General features: G+C 43.1%; 1 protein-coding gene across 6 annotated transcripts in view; it reads right to left on the bottom strand.

Annotated features, from left to right (window-relative positions):
• Window positions 1-3,132: 3,132 nt before the first annotated feature.
• Window positions 3,133-24,054, bottom strand: part of usp43a (ubiquitin specific peptidase 43a) — a 142,834-nt gene continuing 121,912 nt past the window's right edge. The window contains exons 13-18 of one of the 6 annotated variants that reach the window (XR_001479425.2): window positions 23,667-23,825; window positions 22,543-22,704; window positions 21,115-22,365; window positions 6,140-6,675; window positions 5,749-5,869; window positions 3,133-3,574 (exon numbers count right to left, since the gene is read on the bottom strand). Coding sequence is in view for 1 of the 6 variants with exons in the window: in XM_015356133.2 (XP_015211619.2) it covers window positions 21,287-22,365; window positions 22,543-22,704; window positions 23,667-23,825 (1,400 nt within the window). In the remaining 5 variants the exon portion in view is untranslated. Of the gene's footprint in view, window positions 3,575-4,158; window positions 5,870-6,139; window positions 6,676-10,160; window positions 10,295-16,584; window positions 22,366-22,542; window positions 22,705-23,666; window positions 23,826-24,054 lie in introns of those variants that run through there. The other 5 variants (XR_001479426.2, XR_001479424.2, XR_001479429.2 and 2 more) reach the window with 5 other exon arrangements.

The raw sequence follows: 24,054 nt of genomic DNA, 5'->3' as shown, positions 1-24,054 counted from the left end.
CGGCATGTTAGCAATAAAACCTTATTTCCCAGCATGGAACAATCTGCACAAACCTTTTCCAACATTCACAATAGGTCACTTTGCCACTGTCAAGCAGTTTGCACTGCAGATATAATATAAGTCTTCATTTCCCCATTCTGTGAGAGTCCATGTCGAGGGATTATATACTGTACAAAGACAAAAATAATTTGGGATGACCGTGCTCAGCGTTGGGATTTTTTCCATTTCGTGTTTCAGAGTCTTGTGCGCATGTTCTGTTCTGCGCTGTCTGAGCAAGGCAGGCCAAGTCCATTCATCCATCTATTTTCTAAACCACTTCTTCCAATTTGGGGTCACGGGGGAGCTGGAGCCTATCCCAGCAAGCTACAGGTGCAAGGCAGGCTACGCCTGAACGGGACACCAGTCCATCACAGGGCAGACATGTGCACACACTCACACCAGGGCCAGTTTTGTCCAGACGCCAATGAACATACCGGCATGTTACTGGTCTGTGGGAGGAAACCAGATGAACATGGGGAGAACACACAAACTCCACACAGACAGCACCCCTATCAGTCTTCCAGGTCTGGAACCAAACCCGGGGCCCCGGTTCTGTGAGGCAGCAATACTTGCCACTTCAGCACCTTGCCACCCATGGGCCCAGTCCGCTTTCTGAAATGAGCTGTCAGCCCTTGAAAGTTTATTACAGAAAACCATCTTAATCGAGCAATAGTCTTTCCATTCTTTCACACCATACATTCACGACCTGTTTTGCTGGGTCAGGGGTCAATTCTGTGATGAAAACAGATCTTGTCTAGGATATCATTTTTAGTTACTTTAGTTACTTTTTTACTCAATTTTATGTCATAGAGTAGAGCCCATAGTGAACATACAGTAATAAAAATACAGCCCAGGTAGTGTGACTTTTTTACTTGTATTGTCCATGTAAGAAGCACCAGGACAGATTCATTAGCATTCTTGGCTACAAATCTTCGATCCAAATTCTGTTACAGAGGAGCCCTACTATGAATCTTTAGGACGTTCTTCGAGTTCTCCTGAGTTGTGGGGCTCCATCAATAATTCTCATAGTTGTCTGAATGATCTGGGATTTCATTGACGCACAACACTGTGTGCGCTGTGTGTACCTCAATTGACGGTTATGGTGACTGGAAATGTTATCACCATTCCTTCGGGACATTATTTTTAAGTGAGTCTGATAGAAGCTATTAAAAAAAGGCCCAGACACAGATTGCTTGCTGCAGAGAGATTACTTTACTGTTCAGCTGTAGGGCCACCTGCTGGGAAACCAAATTTACTCTCATCTCCCAGAATATAAAATTATAGTTCTACCACGACTGGTGATTGCTTATCAGAAAGTTGGGCTGGCTTTGTCACTCCGGCGATATACAGGTTACTTTTCTACCACACTCCACTCCAATAAACAACTAAATTGCTGTAATCTGAGCTCAGTGCATACAACTTCAGAATAGTTAATGTGATACACAGGATATTCTTCCAATGTGCCATGAAAGCAAAACACACAATTAGCAGGTGTCTCGTTAGTGTCACACCAACAGTCTGTGGATAAGAATTAATGTTAACAAGTTCACATGTAGACCATTAGCGGAGCTGGCAAACTGGATTTTTTGTGTTGTACAAAGGGACAATAATAATGTGAACTGCGCTAGTACCTGCCAATTATACTTTCTTCTTTAAGCCAGCCAGTTTAGAATAGCCTAATGCTGTTTTACACCATTTCAAAGAGACTCACATCAAACGTCACCATGGTGAATCTTCTACTTTCTGTGGTGGACTGATAAAAGCTGAGGAACTCTTTAATATTTTTTTCTTGCTCTCGGAGAAAAAAAATGTCTCTAAGAAAGGAAAACTCTTGCTGCCTGGAATCAAAGAAAACCACTCTGAATACTTATGTGAACACATTTCAGAAACAACCCAAAAAAACAAAGTCACTTAATTTTGATCTTTGTTTTCCATGGTATCTGAAATTGTGACCACATTCAAACACCAGAGATTAGACAATCTGTGATAGAGATATCTTGGGAATTAGAGAAAAAATGTGTGAGGAACATGACTAACATCTACAGAAATGAGGAGGGGGAGGATTGTTTCACTTTTTTGTTCCACAAAAGAAAACAGGGACATCTGAAATAAGAAAGCCACTGTAAAGATTTCTATCTCCTTGGGTTGATACAAGCAGTATCTGACTCGCAAGCTTGATGGTATTTGAACAACAAGATAGATTCCTCTTCTCCATTCTGGGACCTCATGCATATCAGGCTTTCAATGTTTAACTTCTGTATTTTAAAGTACAGGGTAATCTGATATATATATTTGTTTTTTCCAGCACTTTTCCAGAGTCATTTAAAAAAAAGCTTAGTCTCCGAGCTGCACATGTGATATTTGTCCCAATTATAAAGACAGAGATATAGGCAGCTGCACCAGGAACCAAAAACTTCTCTTATATTCAGGAAGACAGGAAAAATAGTTGAAATTAATTATATTAATTGAATTAACCTTTACTGCCCCTAAGAACATTTGTCTTGCACATCAAGAGCTCATAAACATATAGCATACTGTATGTGAAAATACAATACAACAACAGTACGATACCATAATGTACTGTTGTCTCTTTTCAGAAAAAAAACAGCATTAAGGACACAAATGCCTAAACAAGGACAAAAAAGCTTGTGGTCTGTGTTCTGCAGAACATTTTCACTGTTTGAGAAAAGCCTATTAAGAACAAAATTGGAGATGATTTTGCCTTGGGTGAAAACAGCCTAATTAAATAGACACGAAAAAAGATGAAACGGCAGGTTAGTGATTAATGCAATATATTCTGCTTGGTGTATAATTCAATATAATATAATATAATAATATAAAAATGTATTTTGATGTTAAAGTGGATCCTTCAGTTCTTAATTTTAACCAGAGTTCTATTGCTGTGCATGTTCATGTCTATTGTTCTCCTCTCCAGATTCATGATTCATTATGACTGGGCACACATGGCTCTTTGAGGAAATGCATAGCTAGATTTTCCCCTCCCTGCAGCTGGGAAGCCACAGAACTAATCAAACACCTATTTTCCTGCTGCTTGCATGGATGTCCAAAAACCCGAGCCATCAAACACCTTCCTGCAAATACTCTTATTTTAATTTTCTTTGTTGACTGTATTGTCAGAGGGATCTAGCAGCCACCAGGACTGATCCTGGCCCTGTCTACATTGGCTGGCCAGCACTGCTTTGCGTGGAAGATGAAGCCATCCTGTCCTGATCAATAACATATTAGCACATGAGAATAGGTAATTCATGACTGCATTTTGCTGGTGTTCCTTCTTTAAGAAAGATGCAGAGCCAGATCTTCAATGGATAATTTTCCACAGTAACATGCTGCCAAATGCACCTACTGTACTTCATGGAAAGCCACAGGTACAGGTGGTGATGTGATAATGTCGCCATGAAGTACTTGTTGACAGTCTTCTGTGCTGAGCCATTCATTCTAATGCGCATGATGAATGAACATTTTCTCTGTCAAAGATTCAATTACCTGACCCCATTTTGCCCACTGTATGCAGGGCCTAGAAAAAAGAATAATAATAAACAAAACATCTGTGAGTCAATTTTAGAAAAAGATTCAGTCTGGCAATAATTTGTGTGCATAATAATATAGTCCATGTGTCCAGTGTCCTCATAACAGACATGATGAATAGAGAATTCCTCAATCAAAAGGTGCAGTTTGCTTCAAGTCATTTCCTGCTTAAAAGGAAAAACAGACAATGGTAAAAAAAGGTTTTATGGGACGGAAAAGCCTGTTCTCTGATGTAGGAATCCATTCATCCAGTGATGACAGACAGCTGAGCAGACTACACTAGTGTCCCGTGTTGATGACTGAAAGTATAATAAGCACAGGCCCCTGTCACATTTCACATGAGGGATATTGTCGTTAGGAAAACTTAAAATGCTCTTTCCCGTAGGCTTTCTTCAGCCAACAAAGCAAACTAAAAATGGCTTTCAAGGTTAGTGCAAATGCCATGGAAACAGAACGGCACAAAACAAGAATGAAACTCCTGCTCTCCTACCAATCTAAGGGGATGTGATGGTAAAAAAAAACAAGAGCAGTGAGCGAACATTGTTTTTCAGAAGCAGAAATATTTATTTCTTATCACTAATAGATAAATCACGTTTTTTGGCCCCTTTAAACAAAAATCGGCCCAGCCCAGGGGCAAACAATTCCCTTACTAGGTTGGACAGGTTAAGTTAGAGTACTTGCATCATTTGCAGCGTTAAGGTATTTGAGGTCCGTGAAAAAATAAAATCCCCACATGGACTGTTTTCTAATAACTGATTTTAAATCAATCGGCCTCCAAAGGCAACACTCTGAAACTGCATTTCTTTTCCTGGAGAAATGAATATTCAAGAGCCACAGCTCTCCCTTGACACATAAGCCGTATTGGAATTGAACAAAATTGTACATGTTGTGCCATTTACTTTCTTCACTCGTTACTCAGTCATCGCTGCAGCTTGTTATCATCTTTTTTCTAACGCCAAATGAGTCACATCTAATACCCCAAGATAATTTAAAAGATGAACTTCAAAGGCTTCAGAGGGTTTATTTTACAGGCTGTTCTCAGCTTTTTTTTGTAGGCTTTACATACATATTTGCCTCAAAGCTCAAATTAGTCATGAAGAAAATAAATCAGATACTGTATTCAGATGGACAGCCTTTTGAATCATTATTCAGGACTTTGGTGTGTAAAAATATAGAGCAATAAGTCAAACAGACAACAAAAACATCTGCTGTGCTTTTTTTCCTCTCTGAGTCTGCACGGTGATCACTGAAATGAGAAGGTCAGAGGTCCACGCCTTTACCTGACTTTGCCCTAAAATGTTTGATTAACCTGATCATCTGCAAAGAGCACCTCTACTTTATACTAATTTGTATTGAAAATATTAAAAAAGAAATCTGCCTCAGTCTGCAACATTGCATTCAGTGGGGAGAGCTGGGATGGACTGAACTCAGTTTAACTTTCGGAATCTAATACACTCTGTGGTCATCACATTCCCTTAGGAAGAAGCTGGTGAATCCTCACAGCATGGAAGTAAAAGCACTGCTCAGCAACCCAGAGCCTATCCTGGAAGCCTAGACGATAATGCAGAATCGCACCCTGGGACGGATGGCAGTCCATCACAGGAAACTTGCACACAAGAAACCAAGAACAATTTAGGGATGCTAATTAATTTTTGCAAAAAGCAGAGGACATGAAGGAAATTCATGTTCTCAGAGGCAAAACGTGGAAAATGCACACAGAACATGCCCCAGCTGGAAATCGAACCCTGGACGTAAGAACCGCGAGGCAGGAGAGCTAATCAACACACGCCGTACCACCCTTAAAAAAACATATTTTTGTTCCCTGACACTAATCACTGGGAGCTTTGACCTCTCTGTGAAAAATGGTCTGTAATAGCTACTTCAGTACTGTAGCCTTTTTTCTAAAGTGCATTTTTCTCAGCACCTTGGATTCACAAGCTTATTATCCTTCTCTTTTCATATCTTTGCACCCAGCATTTTCCTGCCCCTTTCCCCTGTATGAACAACCTATAACTGCACATTTTTTGTCATTTTTTTCTCTGATGAGTCAATTGAGAACTGATGATGAGAAATGATTTCCATTGACAGTGATGGCCTGGAGGACCATTAAGTGAAGTATCATGCTCAAAGGTACAGCAGCCTGTTGAGAGTCGAGAGCCCTACCCGCCACTTCATAACCAGCTGGTCTTGCAATTATACTGGCTTGTCCGGGGATTCAGTGTAATTATTAAACTGATCTTTCCCATTCCTCTGCTTCTCAGCCTTGCTTGGGGAGGTCTGAAACCTGAAACAAGATGCCCAGCAATGTTATTAAAGATGACACCCTGGCTTCATCAAGAAACAGCTGGATATGATAGCCTTTGGACAAAGTCAACTTCTTCAATAAAGAACAGCAGAATACAAAATAGAGGGCACAAGGATAAACTACATGGAAGTGTGTTAAAAACCCAGCAAGCATTTTGGGAATCAGGGAATCTGGGACAAGTTACCCAAACTGAGACTATGGTTTGCTTCTGGGAATAGATGGATTAGATGCTTGAATCAGTTAGCTTACTGCCAAAGGGGCCAGATGTTTTATTTTTTGTAACAGTTCATATGCTTCACTCCTCTCCCTTGTTGGTTTCCCTGAGACAGACGTACACACTTGGGGGCTGGATCTGAAGCACAGAGCCCGGATGGAATCATTAGCACCTGCACATCGACCTACAGGGGCAGAAAGCAGGAGGTAACAGCGACGACACTGGGATGCCGTCCCAGAGAATAAGGCAGTGGTGCCGATGAGCAATGGATTCCTTTTATCGCGTTCCCATGCAAACAAGCCCCCTCCAGTGGGCTGCCAGGTGTGAGCTGCAGAGTGATATGGCTGCTGGCGTGATGGCATGGAAGCATGGCCACCACCAATATCAGTCGTTCCCAAGCCAGTAAATCTGATCTCCATGAGCAGGGACCAATGACCTGCTCAGCTGAAAACTCACCCCCTCCTCCCACATCCCTGCTGCGATCCTGTAAATTCATAAAGCTGCAGCTTGCAGATCTGTTGAGGTTCTCTTGAAGTCTTGAAGTGTCCTGTGCTGCGATTGCTGAAGTCATCTGATTTCATGAAAAAGGAGAGTTTTCATGAGACGAAGCTATCAGTTTCAGGACAGCAAAAGTGTGAGGGGGGACTTACTCCTTCATGATTCGCAACATGAAAAGATTTAATCAGTGGCCAAGAAAAGGCAAACTATTGTGCTCCATCCTGGGATATCTTTGGTCTCCATTGTAACTGTCCCCTTTATTGTTTTGTAATCACTATAATAACAATAAGGGACATTAAAGAGACAATGATGAATAATTGTTTTGTGAAACCAAATACTTCACCGTTGCACGTCATATCCTAGAATGGATATGATTAGACTAATCATTATAATTTAATCAACAGTCCTATGATCACAAAGATGTGAAATACACAAAGCTCATACCTTTCGATTCATCTCCATTCATCAGTTCCTTTTGAAATAAGACTAAAATAGACCACTCATCCCACCTCTCACTACAATTTTTACATCGTTCAAGTATTACAAGTGTTACTTTAAAGCAGCGCCACTTCAAAGTGGCCTGTGCCAATCCCGGAGTACAAGATTGACGCTCTCTCATCTTGTAGTCTTTTGATCTTTGTTTTCTGCATCATATTTGAGTGTTGTGAAGCCTCTGGTATCACAATGCTGTTGACTATGTCAAAGCCGTTTAAATATGACTTGAGGCCTTTGCAGAGCATCAAGGTAAAATTGGCAGTTCTGCTGTATTTCTAATTAGATAACAAGGGTCACAAAGGTTAACCCTGTCATTTACAGGACTCAGTCACCACAGTTAAAGAGCTTTACAATTAAAGGACAGCAAGAAAGGATATGACGATTGTTTTTCTCCTTGATCAAAAAGGTTATTCTGGTACAGGAACTTAAAGCCTGTCAAAATCTATTTGGGTGAAAATGACTAGACAGCCAAATGCAGATATTCAGCACTGTATAATAAATTAGGACTATAAGTGAAAATACTGTTTATGAGAGTTTTTCATAGGAGTGTCTGCAGCAGAAAACGAATGGGTGAATTCAGATGGCAAGCTGTCCTGTTGGTCGAGCCGATCCCGTCCTCGTTCCAAGAACGTGAAATTTTTCCCAGCTGAAAAATGCTAGACGTTAAGACAGTAATTGAGTGTGAGAAGAAGAAAAATTAATTCATTTAATTTGAATAACAATTAAGGTTCAGGCAGGCAGTTCTGCCAGTTTATGACACGTGTATGCATGAATATTTATTACATTTAGAGGCCCATCCTTGAAACTTCTCTGTGTATTATGGGGGGGGGGGTTGGAGTGTGACGCTACACAAACTGGCCCAGCCTAAGCAGTTGGTTCCTTTCACAGAACCTGAGAGCCCTGACAGTAGAGTTGTATCATAAATACTGACCAAATCCTACCAGACTCTCATCACTCACAGGGGCTACTAAGGATCCCCTGTACCAGTTCCTGGTTCAGGAGACCAAGGGTTAAACTGAAGTACGTGCTACATACCTCGGACTGATCCCAGACAGAATGACGGAGGGCGGGGAAGGACTCGCTCGTTTCTACTTTCAAAACATTGGTCAGGGAAGGTCAGAGGTCAGGCCAGGGAAGCAGGAGGATCACTATCTATGGGCATCGTTCCCTTCCTACCCTAGAAATCCGGCTTTAACATGAATTCAGGTGAACAAGTGTATATACTGTAAACTGGTGTATATAAGCTGCAGAGAGCCTGTAACCTCTAATTATCATACTGCTGTAGCACCATCACTTTGTAAGGCTTTCAGATGTGGAGATGGTTTTCTAGGGAGCAATCTCTCCAAGTGTAGCCTGGGGGTGGCTAAAAGCCAGTCAAGAGGCCTCTATGACAGTTGCTGTCCTCAGGTGCCCTGAGAGCTGTCTTCCCCACCGCACACGAAGTCATCAGGGAGCACAGATGGGATCTGGCCCCACCTGAATGTTAATCTGACTTCTCCAAACTATAAAGAAGCCCCTGCATGCCCTGGGGACAGTGACAAGATAATAAATATTTAGGTATCCTTTCTGATGCAATTCCTGTGACATGGGTTACTCGGCTCTGCCTGTCAGCATCGGTTAAACTACTGCCTGAGCAGTAAATAGTTGAAACTATTATGAAGAGTGGTTCACAGATACATTAGATAAATAAAAACTTTGATCAAGGTCAAGAAGCTATTGGTAACTTATGACTAATTTTATTATTGAACAGTGGAGTTTTATTTTTTATTGTTTTGGAACAAAAGCCTCCTTTAGGAATCCCAGTGCAAATTTACTGCATGAAACAATCCTTCCATAACAAAATTACAAATATTGCAGCAATTACAGACATTATTTATACATGCAGCCCCTTAACCTGATCACCATTGCTTTTCATTAATTTATCTAAAAGCTCTGGTAGCTGTCAGAGCTGTGTTGACGTGCTCTGTTTTCTGATTTCCTGCACAGAAGACTAGCGAACACTGGCTGGTTTGTTATTTCTGCATTAGTGAGAGCGACTTCAATTAGCATCCCTAAAGTGTAGATTCAGTTAATTTTCCTCCCTTGAGCAATAAAGCTACTGGAGGTTCACGTTAACTTTTAATAACAGGAGAAACTGGAGGGACAGAAATTTTAACCTAAAAATTGCAAATATTTAGAGCAAGGTAGAGAGGTAAGTACAGACTCTGGAGCTATAGCAGACAGCTCTTGTTAGCTGTAGCATTACTGAGTACAATTACATTTCTTTGGATTTTGGGACTACCCAGACTGCTTTTTTTATGAAATTTTAAAGACTAAATGGAATCCATAGCTGGACAAAAAAACAACAACTAATGAAGCCCTTTTAATTTCAGCTCTGAATGTTACCTACTGTAGGTGTGCCAGGTACAGTACCAGAACTGCAGATTTTTAAGAACTGAAATTAATTACTAATTGAGAACTGTAGTTAACTGATTTAGCGGCTCAAGGATCCTTGGAAAGGAAGGTCAGATGACTCTGAACCTTTGGGGGCCAGAACTGAGAAGTCTTGGAAGGCGGTGAGTGCTCTGATGAGCACATGGGATTCACTAGACAATGTTAATCATTAACCGTGAGGCAGGCTTTAAATCAGATGCTTTATAGTACTGACGGATCGGAGGTGTTATTACAAAACGAGGTCATTCTTCCAAAAGCTTCCTTCTGCTCATGATGCAGGCATACCTTACTAGCAGGGAAAGGCCTCATTGTCAAAGGAAAGGAGAAGAAGAGTTTACAGGCCCAGAGACGGTGATGCCGGAAAATTTCAGGACAAGGGGCAACTTTACTGAGCTTGTCAGAGGAACACATCCCCCCCTAGAGACAAACTCCTCCAGTGCGGTGTTTGTGTTAAGATCGACTTTTTTGTTTAGTGGCTCACTCCCTTATTTTAAGACTTTTATGCCTGCTTTTAGCCTAACCAAGTTCATTTTTCTAAATAGTCTTTGAGGTACGTTTTGGCAGACACAAAAGTGATTTTTCTACATCTCTACATCTTAGGTGTTTCATGAGCAATACTTCATACCACATAGATTTTGTGGATTTTTAATAAACTCATGGCAGTGTGAACAGATCTTATGTCTACTTTGAAGAACTTTTATTGTTCCACAGGGTCCAGTCCTGACCTCAATCGCTTTTGCTTTGATACCTCTGCGACGAGAGACCTGGAATACATACAGCAGGAAAAGAAACAGCTTTAAAGATTACAGCTAAAGCGAAATCTCCAGTTTACTTAGTATTTATTGACCCTCCATTTATTTCAAAGTACTTTGCAGACAACATGAATGAATGAAGAGGAGGAAAAAAAATAACGGACCAGTTTAAATCAAACAACAGGCTGCAGGAACAATAACATGTTTCACACTGTGATGGCTTTATTTTTTTTTGTTAGAAGCTGAAAATAAAGATGTTGGTATTTAAACGTGGATTGCCTGGTTGGAAATAATTCCTCTATTATCCATCTCTGAGTAGTGCTATTCAAGATTACTCCCCACTAGGCTCTTGGAATTGAACAGTTGCCCACTTCGAGCAGTAAGTGAAATCTCGGCAACCAAGATGCTTTAGCAGAGACCCCTGCGGAGAGTAGAGGACTACAGGCGGCGCAAAAATAGAGCCCTTGCTCTGGCAGCCCCCTGAAGCTCAGCAGCTGGCCAGTACCTGGATGGGAGACCTCCTGGGAAAAACTAAGGTTGCTGCTGGAAGAGGTGTTAGTAGGGCCAGTAGGGGGCGCTCACCCTGCAGCTCATGTGGGTCCTAATGCCCCAGTATAGTGACGGGAACACTATACTGTAAACAGGCGCCGTCCTTCGGATGAGACATAAAACCAAGGTCCTGACTCTCTGTGGTCATTAAAAATCCCAGGGTGTTTCTCTAAAAGAGTAGGGGTGTAACCCCAGCGTCCTGGCCAAATCTCCCCCTGGCCTTTACCAGTCATGGCATCTCTGTTCTCCTCTCTCCCCCACTGAGAGCTGGTGTGTGGGGAGAGTACTGGTGCACTATGGCTGCTGTTGCATCATCTGGGTGGGGCTGCACACTGGTGGTGGTGGAGGGGATCCCCATTACCTGTACAGCGCTTTAAGTGGAGTGTCCAGAGAAGCGATATATACAGTAACTGGAAGGAATTTTTATTGTTGTTATTATTATGGCTGTACTGCAAAATGGGCCGAACAGACAAGCGAGAGGAAGATTAGGGAGGAGCAATGAAACAGTGACCGACCTCACAAAGGCAGGAAGGAGTTTGAGCAGCTCGTTCTGTGACCCTCCATCCTGACCTGTCCTGTGAAATGGGAGCTAGACAGCAGGGTCATTACTTTGCCATTCCCCTTGTGTCAATGATAATGTGAGCAGAACCACACCGAGTATCAACATTTTACATTAAAAAAACCAAACGCTATGGTTATTGTGTAAAAAGTGAAAGATATTGTTTGGTCCAAAGTTATATTTTATGTATATACAGTATATTGTAGCGTCCTCATCAGGCAGTGATGGGGCTGGTGATGTCAACCCCAGGAGAGCAGGCTGGGATAGATGGGAACCTATTTGGGATAGTTGAGAACTATCAGGGACATTGTTAACTCTGGGACTTGGGAGAAGGGACAGGGATTTGGGTCCATGTTATATGAGTGTAAGTGCATGCCTGTCCCATGTTTCCCCATCCTGCTATGTGGTCTCAGGTTCCCACCCTGACCTGCCTGGCCTGTGTTAGTCTGGACCACCACCTTCACTCAACATTGCAATGGTCTTGTTTTTGCTGGTTGGTGAGAACAGTTTTTTTTTTAAAGGATCATGGAACCATGCTATTTCAACTAATAAAAGAGTGCTTCCATTGCTCTGTTTTGTGTCTTTATTGCCCATGTTACAATATATTAATGTGCAGGTCACAAGACATAAGTAATTTATTTATACACTGCAGGTTTGAAATGAAGAGCTTTCACAGTGGTAAGCGCTTATTCAATGATGCTTGACAGTAATTACATTTCTATTACATGATCTCAAGAGGATTTTTCCCCAACACAATCATGTGGCCTTTGTCTTGACTGTATTTAGATTCAAGCACGGTTTGGAAATGTATTGTTAGTAATTAAAAGTCACTTTGCAAATGCTTGCTTTTTAATAGGTACTGTCTCTCATGGGCTTGTATACATTACACAGTTTTTGTCCACCAGTAGTATAGCTTTCAGAGTGCACATCAGCAAGAGTGATTGAAATTGTAGAGTGCAGCGTTAGAAAATGTCACTTATGACGCCATACTCTTAGGGTCAATCTGAAAAAAAGAATGAATTCATAGGCAGAAACGTTCAGCAATTTGGAGATTTTGTGTGGAATCTCAGGGTAAATGACAGGGTGCTGAAAGGGTCACAGAATTAAACTCTGGACAGAAGACTAAAGAACTTAGTATTAACTTATTAGTCTTCTCTCAGTCTATTCATTGTAACTCCTTAACGCATATTCATTCTGAGAAAAAAAAAACATCACAGTTTGAAATCGACTAAATAGTCACAGGATTAAAAAGCTCAAATCAGTCAAACAGCTGGTAGCACAGAAATAACCATTATCACCGATTAAAGGAGCCAGATTGGAACAACAGGCATTAAAGAGGATGCACTGATTGCTGAAAAGCTTACAGCAACAGTGTTTCACGTTACTTCCATCTCTCCACCCCTTGTGAATGTGCAAACACCCCCCTCCCATTCCTTAGTATTCAGCTATCAAACGTTTTGCCCCTCTCAGAAGCTACTTTCATTGCTCAGCATTACGATAAGGTTTTTTTTTAATGAGAAAATTATCTTTTATTCTGTAAAATTGCGTCCAGAGACCACTTACAAATGTAATAAAGTGCAATTTGTTCCAAGATGCCTAGCTACACGTACAGGGAAGAATTTGGATTTATAATAAACCCCTAGGAACTGCAATGAACGAAGAATTCCATTATCGGATGATGACCAGATCCCGTCCTCAAGAACCGCTCTCCAGCACGTTTTTAAGTCTCTCTTAATCTTGTGTAATTAGCGCACCGTCTCGACGAGGTACAGTACTCTTAAAGACGATAGTCGCCATTAACAGAGAACGCGTCAGCGGCCACATTCGCTGTCCTGTTCGATATTTCACTGTGCACTGCAGCTCTCGCCAGATACTGTGGAGGGGTGTTCGTCTCCACTCATGACAAGTTACACCCTTGTGAGAAGTGTGGAAGGAGGATTTAGTTGCAGTCCACGCAGGCTCTTTGAGTACAACGCACTTTTGTTGCACTTTTCTGCAATTTCCCTCACGGGATCAATAAAGTATCTATCACTTCACCCCATTTCCGAAACTGGGGCACGGCAAGAATTCGTCCTGGAGGGGATTCAGTTCAATTCAGTTTATTTTTATATAGCTCCTTTCACAACAAGTTTGCCCCAAGGCGCTCAACATGGATGGGGATGGGGACGTCGCTTCCATCTAAAATAATCTTCCGGTATCCATCAAACACCTTTAATCTTTTGTTTCCGTTTATAATTCTGCGTTAAGATATCATGGCTCCCCACGCTTCTGTTAGGAGAAAATTGAGAAGGAGATCCCACAGCCCAAGTAACAGCGGTGCGTGCGGGTCAAGATATAGGAGTTACTTTTTTTTTTTACAATGAAGACGCCACATCATTTCGAAACTTCCTTTGTGTTTCGTTTTGTTAAAACTGCGTTTCCTTTAACTTCGAGAGTTTAAACTTCACAGGTGAACTTCAAGAGGTAACAGGACGTGTAAGTTTCAGTACGACTCTACGGCTGTTTTTTTAAATAACGGATACATTTTGATTTACAAAACTATTCGATTTCAAATTCTAATACATACACAGCATGTTGGGTATACAGCATGTTAAAGTCAAACTAATTGTGATTAGGACTAAGGTAACAAGTTAGCTGAACCATGCGTACAGTTACCTGTGGCAGGTAGTGTCCTCGGTTTCTGTCCTCCGCTGCAGCGGCGCTATTTTTCGGTCTCGGTACCAGGCATTTAATTTGACAGTTTGGCTTGGAAACGTGGGGTTGATAAGAAAAAAACAAACTGTCCAGGACTGTGAAAATGGCAGAAGAATTATTGGGAAACAGCAGCCCCAGCTCTGCGATTGATATCATACAGTTCTCAGAGTGGCCAGGAACATGATAGCTGACTCCACACACCCACCTCCATTCTCAATTCATAACACTCCCATCAGGGAGACGGTCCAGAGTACCAGATTCACATAGAAACATTTGTAAGAAGTCCCTTGTCCCTCTGCAATAAAACTGCTCAAGGAAGGTATGTAAATATCTTCCTCTAACTATTGATTCAACTATTTATGTATCATACTGTTGTTGCGATTTTATAAGACTCTTATGTTTTGCTTGTGTGTTTTGTACTTCTGTGGAAGGAGCCAAAGACAACAGCTGTGGACAGTAAAGTATCTAATTGCAACAGTTCACGCTTTGCCTAAATGTTAGTGCAAAATATGGTTCTATGTCGCCATCTAGTGTTCTGTTATCTGTGTTGCAGCAACGGTGTTACAAGATAAAGCACACTTCAGTACTTGGATTTCAAAGCAAATACCGTTTAAATTAATTGAAATAAACATTTATCCTTATGCTCTGTTTTTACTGTTTGTAAAACCTGTTTCTTAAATGTTCATACTTTACTATTTTTTTTTTCACTTTTACAGACTGTGACCTATGTAATAAACTAATACCACCTCTAAAAGTTGCCTGCATTTCACGGGGACTCTGAAGCACGTTTTTAAATCGGAGCTCTACAGTACGTGGTGGACACTTCAACACATTCTAACCTTTGCTTTATGGACTTATGGAAAAAAAAACCTTGAATTCTTTTAAAAAACAAAAGGCTACTGTTTATCACATAATCAAGGAAAGGCGGAAGTGCGACATTCATAATAATATAGAGATGTCTCGAAATACTTTTCCAGCTCTCCCAACATGAACTGATCCCCTGCACCCCCTCAAAGAATTCATTAATCTAGGTGTTAGTGTTTTACAAGTGTAAGCCCGTGTCCTGTTTTATTCACTTACGCAATTTAACATATTCTTCCGTTATACAGGATTCTCTATCTACAAACTGAAATAGGTTTACATTAATATACCTTTGTTCTCTGATTGGTTACGGGATAACGTGACCAGAGAAAAAGGGGAGAGAGAAGGCAGAGAGAGAGAGAACGCAGCAGGCGTCAATGTGAGTGGTCAGAAATAAACTGTACAAAGAATATCCGTCTTCATCCCGTTCACATCCTCACAGGCAGAGAGCTTAATCACCATCGCACGAACCCTACAGTTACACATGTACAGTACAGCTAGTACACGGTACCACTGCACAGCTCAATATCCTCGTAGCATTACAGGACTGCTGAGGAACAGGTAATAGGTTTATTCCATGCTGAGGAGAGAAGAAAGAAAACACAACGTTTCGGCTGTGGAGCCTTCTCCGGGTGTGAGCAGACCCGCACACCCGAAGAAGGCTCCACAGCCGAAACGTTATGTTTTCTTTCTTCTCTCTTCAGCACGGAATAAACCTGTTAATGTACTTGTTCCTTTGCGGCCTACGCGTGCTGACGCAGCTCCGCCCCGTATTACAGGACTGGACATCAGCATGTTCCTGTTACCAGAGGGGCGTAGAGGCTGAGATGATTGTGGGAATGAAGGGGCAAGACCACTTCGCTTGGACGGACTTCGGATTTAGTGTAACTGTCATGAACAGTCATTTTTTGAAAATGTGATTAACTACTTTTTTTCATTGGATTCCAAAGATTGTTAAGGTTTGTGCCAAAGACCATGAGTATAACTGCAGCACGGCATATTTTTTGGGGGGTTTGCATTTGATGAAAGTGTGAAGGTGATCTAGTACCGGTGTACCGTCAAGTATGGTTTTCTGATTCCCTAGTTTATATACAGCACAGAATACAGTGAAACGTGATTTGTTTATAGACAGCTCCGTCATATATACATACATATTCCGGATATCTGTACAGTATATCTCGTTGGTAATTTGACGGATGGTCGGTAACACGAGCGTTTAACTCTACTCCACTGTATTCAAATGCCACTGAGAGCCTGGAGCTCAAGAAACATTAAACTGTAAGACAGCTCCAGGGAGAAACGGCTAATTGAATTCAGGATTCATTTTGTTATGTAATCTCACTTCCAGAATCAGCTTGTTTCAGTTTCTTTTAGCCTTGGAGTGTGTTTCAGTGGGAGAAAGATAGCGAGCCTGGTTTCCAAGAGGTCTGTGGAGGAACAAAGACTGAAAATCTTCCAGACAAGACGAGCCTCTTGTTTAATCGGTATCCCAAAGGGATTAAAATGCGAAATGAAGTTAAAAGTTTTTTCTTTCTTGTTGATTTATCCATCGAAAATGTCAATCACTTGATCAGTTGGCCCTTTTCCTCAATCTTTTCATCTGTGCGTGCAAGTCAGTAAAGACTGTCAGAACCCACTCTGTGATAAATAACGTGTTTTATTTTACTGTATTAAAAATAAAACAGTATATGATGTAAAGCGGACATCTTAGGTAGATACAAACGTTTGTTATAAGTAGAATTTTATACGTGTGCTAGATCCAGTTTATACCTGCCCTTTACGATACAAATGACTGGACAAGGGCTGTATATTTGTGCTTAACCCCTAATACACCAAGCACACAGAACAGAACTCTGCCACAGCGACTAGTCAGCATTATGTCACAAGGATCTTTAATTATTTACAAAGAAGGTATATAAAATGTAAAACCTTAGAAAACAAAATTGCATATAAAATCATCTCAACCCCACACATTTCACAAAGAACAGAAAACAAAATCCTTCATTCATGTAGCTCTTTTTACAAGTGCTTGTTTTGGTAAACATAGTGATTGGTACTCACCGCTTTGAATTGCAGAGTGTAGCAGAAACACACACACACAAGAGTGTTTGAACAACTCAGGCTTTGGAACACTTGTCATTTTCTCTGTAAACTCCATTTAAGAAAAATGCAACAACAAAAAAATAAAGGAGTCAGTTCGAATGGTTATCTCTTGGAATAAGACAGACATGGACATGTTCTACTGGTCCTGCAGGACAGCAAGCTGAAAACAACCACTTCATAGTAAAGGCCACTCTACAGCTATGATCATTTTACATTCTCACTGCTTCTTTGTTAATATCAGCAAAGACACACAGACTGTAATGACATTTATGTGCACAGTACAAGAGACCCGCTATTGATTTCAGGTTGCTAAACACAGAACAGATGAGTCCATTATCAAGATGGCTAGAAACACTGCTGCCTACAACAGCTCAAGGCGCCTTGAATCGATTCTGGCCTGGAACACCTTCTGTATGGAGTCAGCATGTTACAAAAAACATTTTAACTTCACATTAAATTTAACTTGCTAATGTTACGAGCAAATTGGGATCTTGTACATTTGCAAACAGCAGCACAGTATTGTTCCGAATTTGTATGTTTGTTTTAGAGTTCTCTTTAAACCTGGACTCTTGTGCCTGGCTACAGGTCTAATTACTAAAAGCTATTAGAGATTAGGATTTTATTATCTCTGTTTGGAATTGTAAGGTTGTGTCAAGTCAAACCAGGCAGTTTTTTTTCTGATCAACCAAACAGTTAAATGTTTGCCCTCAAACACAATATGTCACAACACAGTCATTACTACGTCATGTACAGTAACTACTATCATAGTTGTAAACTGAAATTACATCAGCGTGTGTTCCGAAAATACTGATCGAGACAGAAACGGTTATTGCTGTTGGAACTAGGGTAGTGTTTATGAACAATAAAAACATTATTACAAATTACAGAACACTGAATTTACACTGTTTTATTATTAATGATTAAAATTAAATTTTGTAAGCTTTTAATGATCCGGCAATGCATTTGTTTTTTGGAGAAATTACATACTGCATTTGGGAACTTATTTCAATGAATAATAAAACTGAACACTTCTTAGAGTTCTGAAGTAAGTGTGGTACATATTTGATCACCTCAAGCATTAGAAACCTTTTCTTGCATATTCAAGTATCCTCCAAGCATGGTTGTCTACCCTCTATTAAGGGGGAAGGACTTTCTCTTGCATTCAATCCATCTTGTGCTGCTCAGAACTGGCTCAAGAGATTTTTAAACGGTTACACCTGCTCTCGGTTTTAAACACGCACTTGAACCTTCTCTCCTGCCAACCTGTGCTTTGGCATCACAGATATCTTTGCTTTGCTCAACAACGGCTGTGGAAGGCAGGTTACTGGGACAGGCAAAATACTCCTCCTCTGCCCATTACTCCCCTCATACTCTTCAGAACAGGAACCTGGACCTCCTTCATGCGTTTTGCTTGGGTGGGGAAGCTGGCAGCACACGTTAAAGAAATATCAGCATGGCTTGTTTTTCCAACAAGGAAAAAAAATGACTTTGTTGTATTCAGTTTCCCTTAGTTGTAAGGTTATAGAGAGGAGGCCGGTCAGTCCATCCATGTTGTTGATACTGATACCCTGGATTAATTCCAGAAAAGACTGGATGTGATCCTGGGATCAATAAACTACCAAATCCCAAACGGGTAAGATGACCTGTCTCTTGTTCTCATCATGATTATTTGGGTATCAGTACTTAATTGATCCGTGGACTGAGTATCTAGAATGAGGGTTTGAGGGCTGGGTTTCAATGTTTTTGGTTGACAAATTATATTAAAAAGGCTTCTTAAATGAGGTTATTTCATTATTATTTCTAATTCGAACACTATGTAGAATGAATAAATCTCACATCCTTTTTTATCTGTTAATGAAATTATTGATACACCTCAGGGCTCAAATGTGGATGGAGTTAAGACAAAATTACTTTCGAAACCCTTTGTAGCATGACTATTTGCCATATTCAGGATAGTGTGGTAGTGGCTGGTTCTGTTTTGTGCAGCACAAGCACAGAGATGTTGCTGAAATACAGAAATGTGGTACCAGGATGTTGAAGCAAGGGACACCATTCACACTGATGGGTTTTTAAAGCACTCCATAAACAATATTTTCACCCTGAATGAAGCTGAGCTAAATGTGTCAGTGCAATACTACTGTATTTGTGTTTTTCTAATATGAAACCACTCGCACACACTTTTCACTACATGTGGGCAACAGAAATATAAAAAAAGGATTTAACAGTCCTACTCCAGTTGTAAACATTTTTTATCACATTGCTCTAACAGTAAAACACAGAGATTTGTTTAAATGGCGTCTGTTCTTTTTTCCCCAAAGTCAAGACGTACCGACGCCATCAGCCTTGTAGTTACTGGAAATGGAGGCCAACCTCTTTTTTTTGCTCAGCCCCTAAAAATCTACAAAGGTGTCACTGACTAACAGTCTACTCATCTTCAGTTTGCCAGCCACCGGACAAATACATTCAGATGCCCCAAAGGCCCTGTTACCATTGCCTGAGGACACTTTCAAGATGGTATTTTGTCTGGTTCCTTATAGGCCACAAAGAATCCTCTTTGAATGGCAAGCGGAGCTATTCTGGGGTTATGTAGGCCACATCCCAAATTTAAAGGCTATGAGGTCAGCTCTTTGACCACCAAATCCACCCTTCCATCCATTTTCTAACTGCCTGATCCAATTCAGGGTCACTGGGGAGCACCTGGCGCATGGCAGGGTACACGCTGGACGAGATGCCAGTCCACTGCTGGGCACACACACAGACACACAGACACACACACTCACACCAGGGCCACTGTGGGAGGAAATCGGACCACCTGTAGGAAACCCACATGAACACAGGGAGAACCTACAAACGCCACACAGACACTGTAGCATCCCAGGTGCAGGACTGAGCCCAGAGCCTCAGCACTGTGAAGCAGCAATGCTCACTACTGCACCAATGTGCTGCCTTCCACCAAAGACGCCATTGTAAAAAACACCACCACGTAGACGCCAGAGGCAATGCACATTTTACAGGTGTCCTTGGGGCAGTTCTCATTCCACACTCAGGAAAGGTTTAATGTTGAACTGGCTCAAGGTTGTATGGGATCTATTGACAAGACGCACCCTCCCTGAGAAAGAACAAAAAGCATTTCTAATTAGCAATGCTTGTTTCTAAGCGGTTATTCAGTGACAGAGGAAGAGATCCCCCAAACACTCTCTGCTGGACAGACAAGAAGGAAGACTCACTCCCCTTGTGCTCGTCAGCACAAAAAACATCCTCCAATTGTTGCAATGACTATAATGTCTGGTTGACTCAGATGGCTTGAAGTGAAATAAATTTAAATGTGTAACTACAAGAGGCATGTTTATAAAAGGCCCATCATTTTTCTCAGTCAATTCAAGATTGTCACATTGAACATTAACATACTGGTGCAGTCGACTTGACAGAAAGTGCAAGAAAGTTAAAAAAACCCATTACCATTCTCTCCATTATTTAGACATTAAAAGCTTTAAAATCTAGCAGCTATTTTGCAATGCAAGCACAAAACTGTTAATTATTCATAAAGCTTGTCTCTTCTTGAAGTGGTTAGCTAAACTATTACTGACTGATATGTATTTTTTAAATCATATGTATTTACAAATAATCCAGTGAGCAATTTGCTCCATTGGGTGCAATACAAAAAATATAAATAAAACTGACATAATCTTTCATCTGTTTTACTCTAAATGTATGCATAGATTTCTTAAATGTCTGAAAATGTTTTAACAAAAAAAAGGTAATGCCTTTTGGCTGTTATTAACCTGTAATATTAAAAGATGTGCAAGCGTGTTATAGGATTATGAATTAAACATGGTGTAGAAAGTGTTTCGACTGTACAATTGGATCCCAAAAATTCATCTCAACAGTAAATCAATTACAGAGGCACTTACTTTTAGGTGTCATCAACAAAACCCCCCTCAAAAACAGAAAGTGTTTAGAAAATTTAAAAGAAAAACTCCTAATACAGTACATGTGTTTTACTCAGTCGGGCCCCCCCCCGTATCGGTACAGCCCCTTCTCAGACCATAAATGGGGGTGATATTACCACAGCGGTCCTTGCTAGATGAATTCAGGGGGACCCACGGGGGGGCTGTTGACCTCAGCTGGGGGTCATCCGCTGGTTTCCTTCACACGCCGGTGCCCCTCTGGAGGAAGGACACGAAGGGCTATTGCTTGAGCTGCAGGTGCTGTGAGGTCACTTCCCGCTCGCGGCTCCGTCAGAAGCTCGACTCGGGCACGGACTTCTTCCGGCCCAGGGACGTGGTGCTGTAGCGCGTCCTCTGCAGGGTGGCGCAGGAAGGCCGGTCGGAGGCCTGGCCGCGGGGCTGAGGGGCGGCCAGGCTGCTCTTGTGGAGGGAGGCCGTCCTCCTCAGCGTCAGCTCCGCCTTGCTCTGGATGTTGGAGGAGCTCTGGGAGCGCTTGATGTCCGCGGCCGAGCGGCCGTGCCTCCCGTCGCCCACCCTCCCCTCGGCCCCGCCGTTGAGCGCCCCGTTGGAGAGGGACAGCCGGGAGGAGCTGATGGCCGTCGCGCTGCCCCTGCACGCATCCGTCTCCCGGAGCTTCCTGGAGTCCTTCTTGAGGAAGCCGGCCTTGAGGAAGGAGAACCTGCCTCCCTCGTGGCTCCTGGCATCCTCGCTCCTCCTCGCCTTGTCCTCCCCGGCGAGGGGCTGCTGCTGCTCCTCCTCCCCGCCCGCCCCGGCCGAGCCCTTGCTCCTCTTCAGCGTGGTGTCCCAGCCCTGCGGGGGGGCGGAGCTCGGCGTGGGTGTGGGTGGCCCCCCCCCGCTGGAGCCCCTCCCTCCCCGGCTGGGCGGGGCCTCCTCCGGCCTACCCGCGGCATCCTGCTTGGTCTTCCGGGAAGACCTCCTGGTCAGGGTGCCCTCATCCTTCTGCTTGCTGCCCCTGCTCAGGGTGCCGCCCCTGTCGCCAGCGGAGGACTGCCTGGACTGGCCTTCTGGCACCTTGGCAGAGTCCGGGGGGCCCCCGTTCGGCCTCCCGATGCAGCCCACCCTGCTGGGGGGGCTGGCAGGGGCCGGCTGCCGACCCCTGGTCGGTGTCCCGCTCCCGTCTGCGGGGACGGTCATCAAGGGCACGATGGAGTCTTTCGTGCATCGCGGGCGGCGCCCCGACTCCAGGTACTCCACCAGCTCCCCGGGCGCTGGCTTGTGTCGGTCCTTGGACCCAAAAGACCAGCGCAGGGGCAGGACTTTGCCGACGCCCTCCTTGGTTTTCGTGGGCGTCCTCATGCTGACACTCCTGCCCTGAACCCCACGGACCAGCGGCCTGCTGTCGAAGCCTCCTGCAACACAAGGGAACAATCGTGTGCAAATTGCTCGTAGATGGGTCTCGTGCCCTTGTTCTGGCACAACGCAAAATGTTCCTTCCCAGTTTTTTAAGCTGTCACTGTGTTTCTGACACCGTGCACTAGCAGGGGACAGAAAGCGCGATGCATCTTCGGACACCGAACTCCTCTCACCTCTCTCGTCCTTCAAGGGCTCATCCTCAAAGACGGGGGACTCCGGGGAGTCGGGCCCGGGGGACACGCAGTTTGTGGAGGCCCTGGACACCAGGCTCCCCCTCTTGCTGTCTTCCGTCAGGCGGACTAGCCAGTGCTCAGACATGGAAGAACTGGTGGAGCCTGCGGACAGAGTGATCAGAGTGAGGGAAGAGGACCATCAGCCCACGCTGGAGAATGTCCCGCCTCCATCACAGACACCTTACTGATCCGCCAACTCCACTGCAACGAGGCGCAGTGTGCCACATGTGTCTAGTGCACCTTACGGAGGTATCAGGCATCAGGAGCAAAGGAAAGGCAAGAGACTCGAGAGGCTCCGAGTGTCGATCTCGAAAAACACCTGCAACGGGCACGGTCACAACCTGTCTCCAGGTAAGCCAAGTCTCCAGCTGATCGATAGAGAGACAGGTCGATGGTGGAGAGGCTGGCTGCTACGTTGAACCTACAGGAGATCACCCTGCAGCTCGGTAGCAAATGCACATAACGGTTTTCATTACCCGACTCTTGAGGCTGCAGTGCACTGCTTGTTTACAACAGACAGTCTGAAGGGCTCTAGAGATCAACTGAAACACATGAACGTGAATAGTGGTGTGTTTAGCCCTGTGGATGTCCATGTATAAAGTCATTATAAATATCAGTATATAGCACTTTGCACACCAAACTGATTTACAGATGGAAAAATGCTAAAACGCAAATTTATTGAAAGAAAACTATTGGATTAGAAAGCAATTCAATTAAGACTACATTAATGTACAACATTAATATTAACGTTCTGGAACACGATTTGAAAGTCCCAGCTGAAGGTGAATTGTTGATGAAAGTGGAAGTGCTCCTTGAGGTTCCACAGACCTGTTGACTTTAAAAGGGCGTTTGCAGGTGAAAGAGTGCGAGTCTGAGGGTCCCACAGGGGTCCTCACTAGCCGCAGATGCTTCTGATAACACAAGGCAGTAAGGATGAGGGAGTGCAGAATTGGTCCCCTCACAAGGAAGGAAACAATGACCCTCCGGCCCACTGCTGAGCCCAAGCCCTTGAAGCAGTGGGGCCGAGACGCTGCCGGACCACCACAGCCTCTCCCCAGGCCCACCTTTCACAGAGCTGCTGGCTGACCAGGGAGGAATGGCGTTCCGTCTCTGGTAGAAGAGGATGTAGGCTCCCCTCGTACAGATCTCCTCCTCTGGAACCAGGTCCACGCTGCTGTCATCGTAACTGTACCACTGCCCGTCTACCGAGTTCCTGCAGTGTGCTGCACAGGGACACGCAGTTAAACACCGTGACGCACCTCATCAGGGAGGACTCACATCTGCGACGCTGGAACTGTGGGCTTCTTGTTTTCAACCTGCTGCAAAAAGGACTCCAAATATTTTAAGCACAAGAAAATAATTTCTGTGCAGGTATTTCACATGCAGCCGCTGAGCTACTCATTTTTAAATGATGTTATTTTCTGGTTCGAATCTGGAAGCAGAACAGGCACA

This window comes from Lepisosteus oculatus, chromosome 9, assembly GCF_040954835.1.
Source record: "Lepisosteus oculatus isolate fLepOcu1 chromosome 9, fLepOcu1.hap2, whole genome shotgun sequence".
In the NCBI taxonomy this organism is placed as follows: Eukaryota; Metazoa; Chordata; class Actinopteri; order Semionotiformes; family Lepisosteidae; genus Lepisosteus; species Lepisosteus oculatus.
Note: the sequence above shows the minus strand (reverse complement) of the source record. Positions and strands in the feature narration are given on the sequence as shown.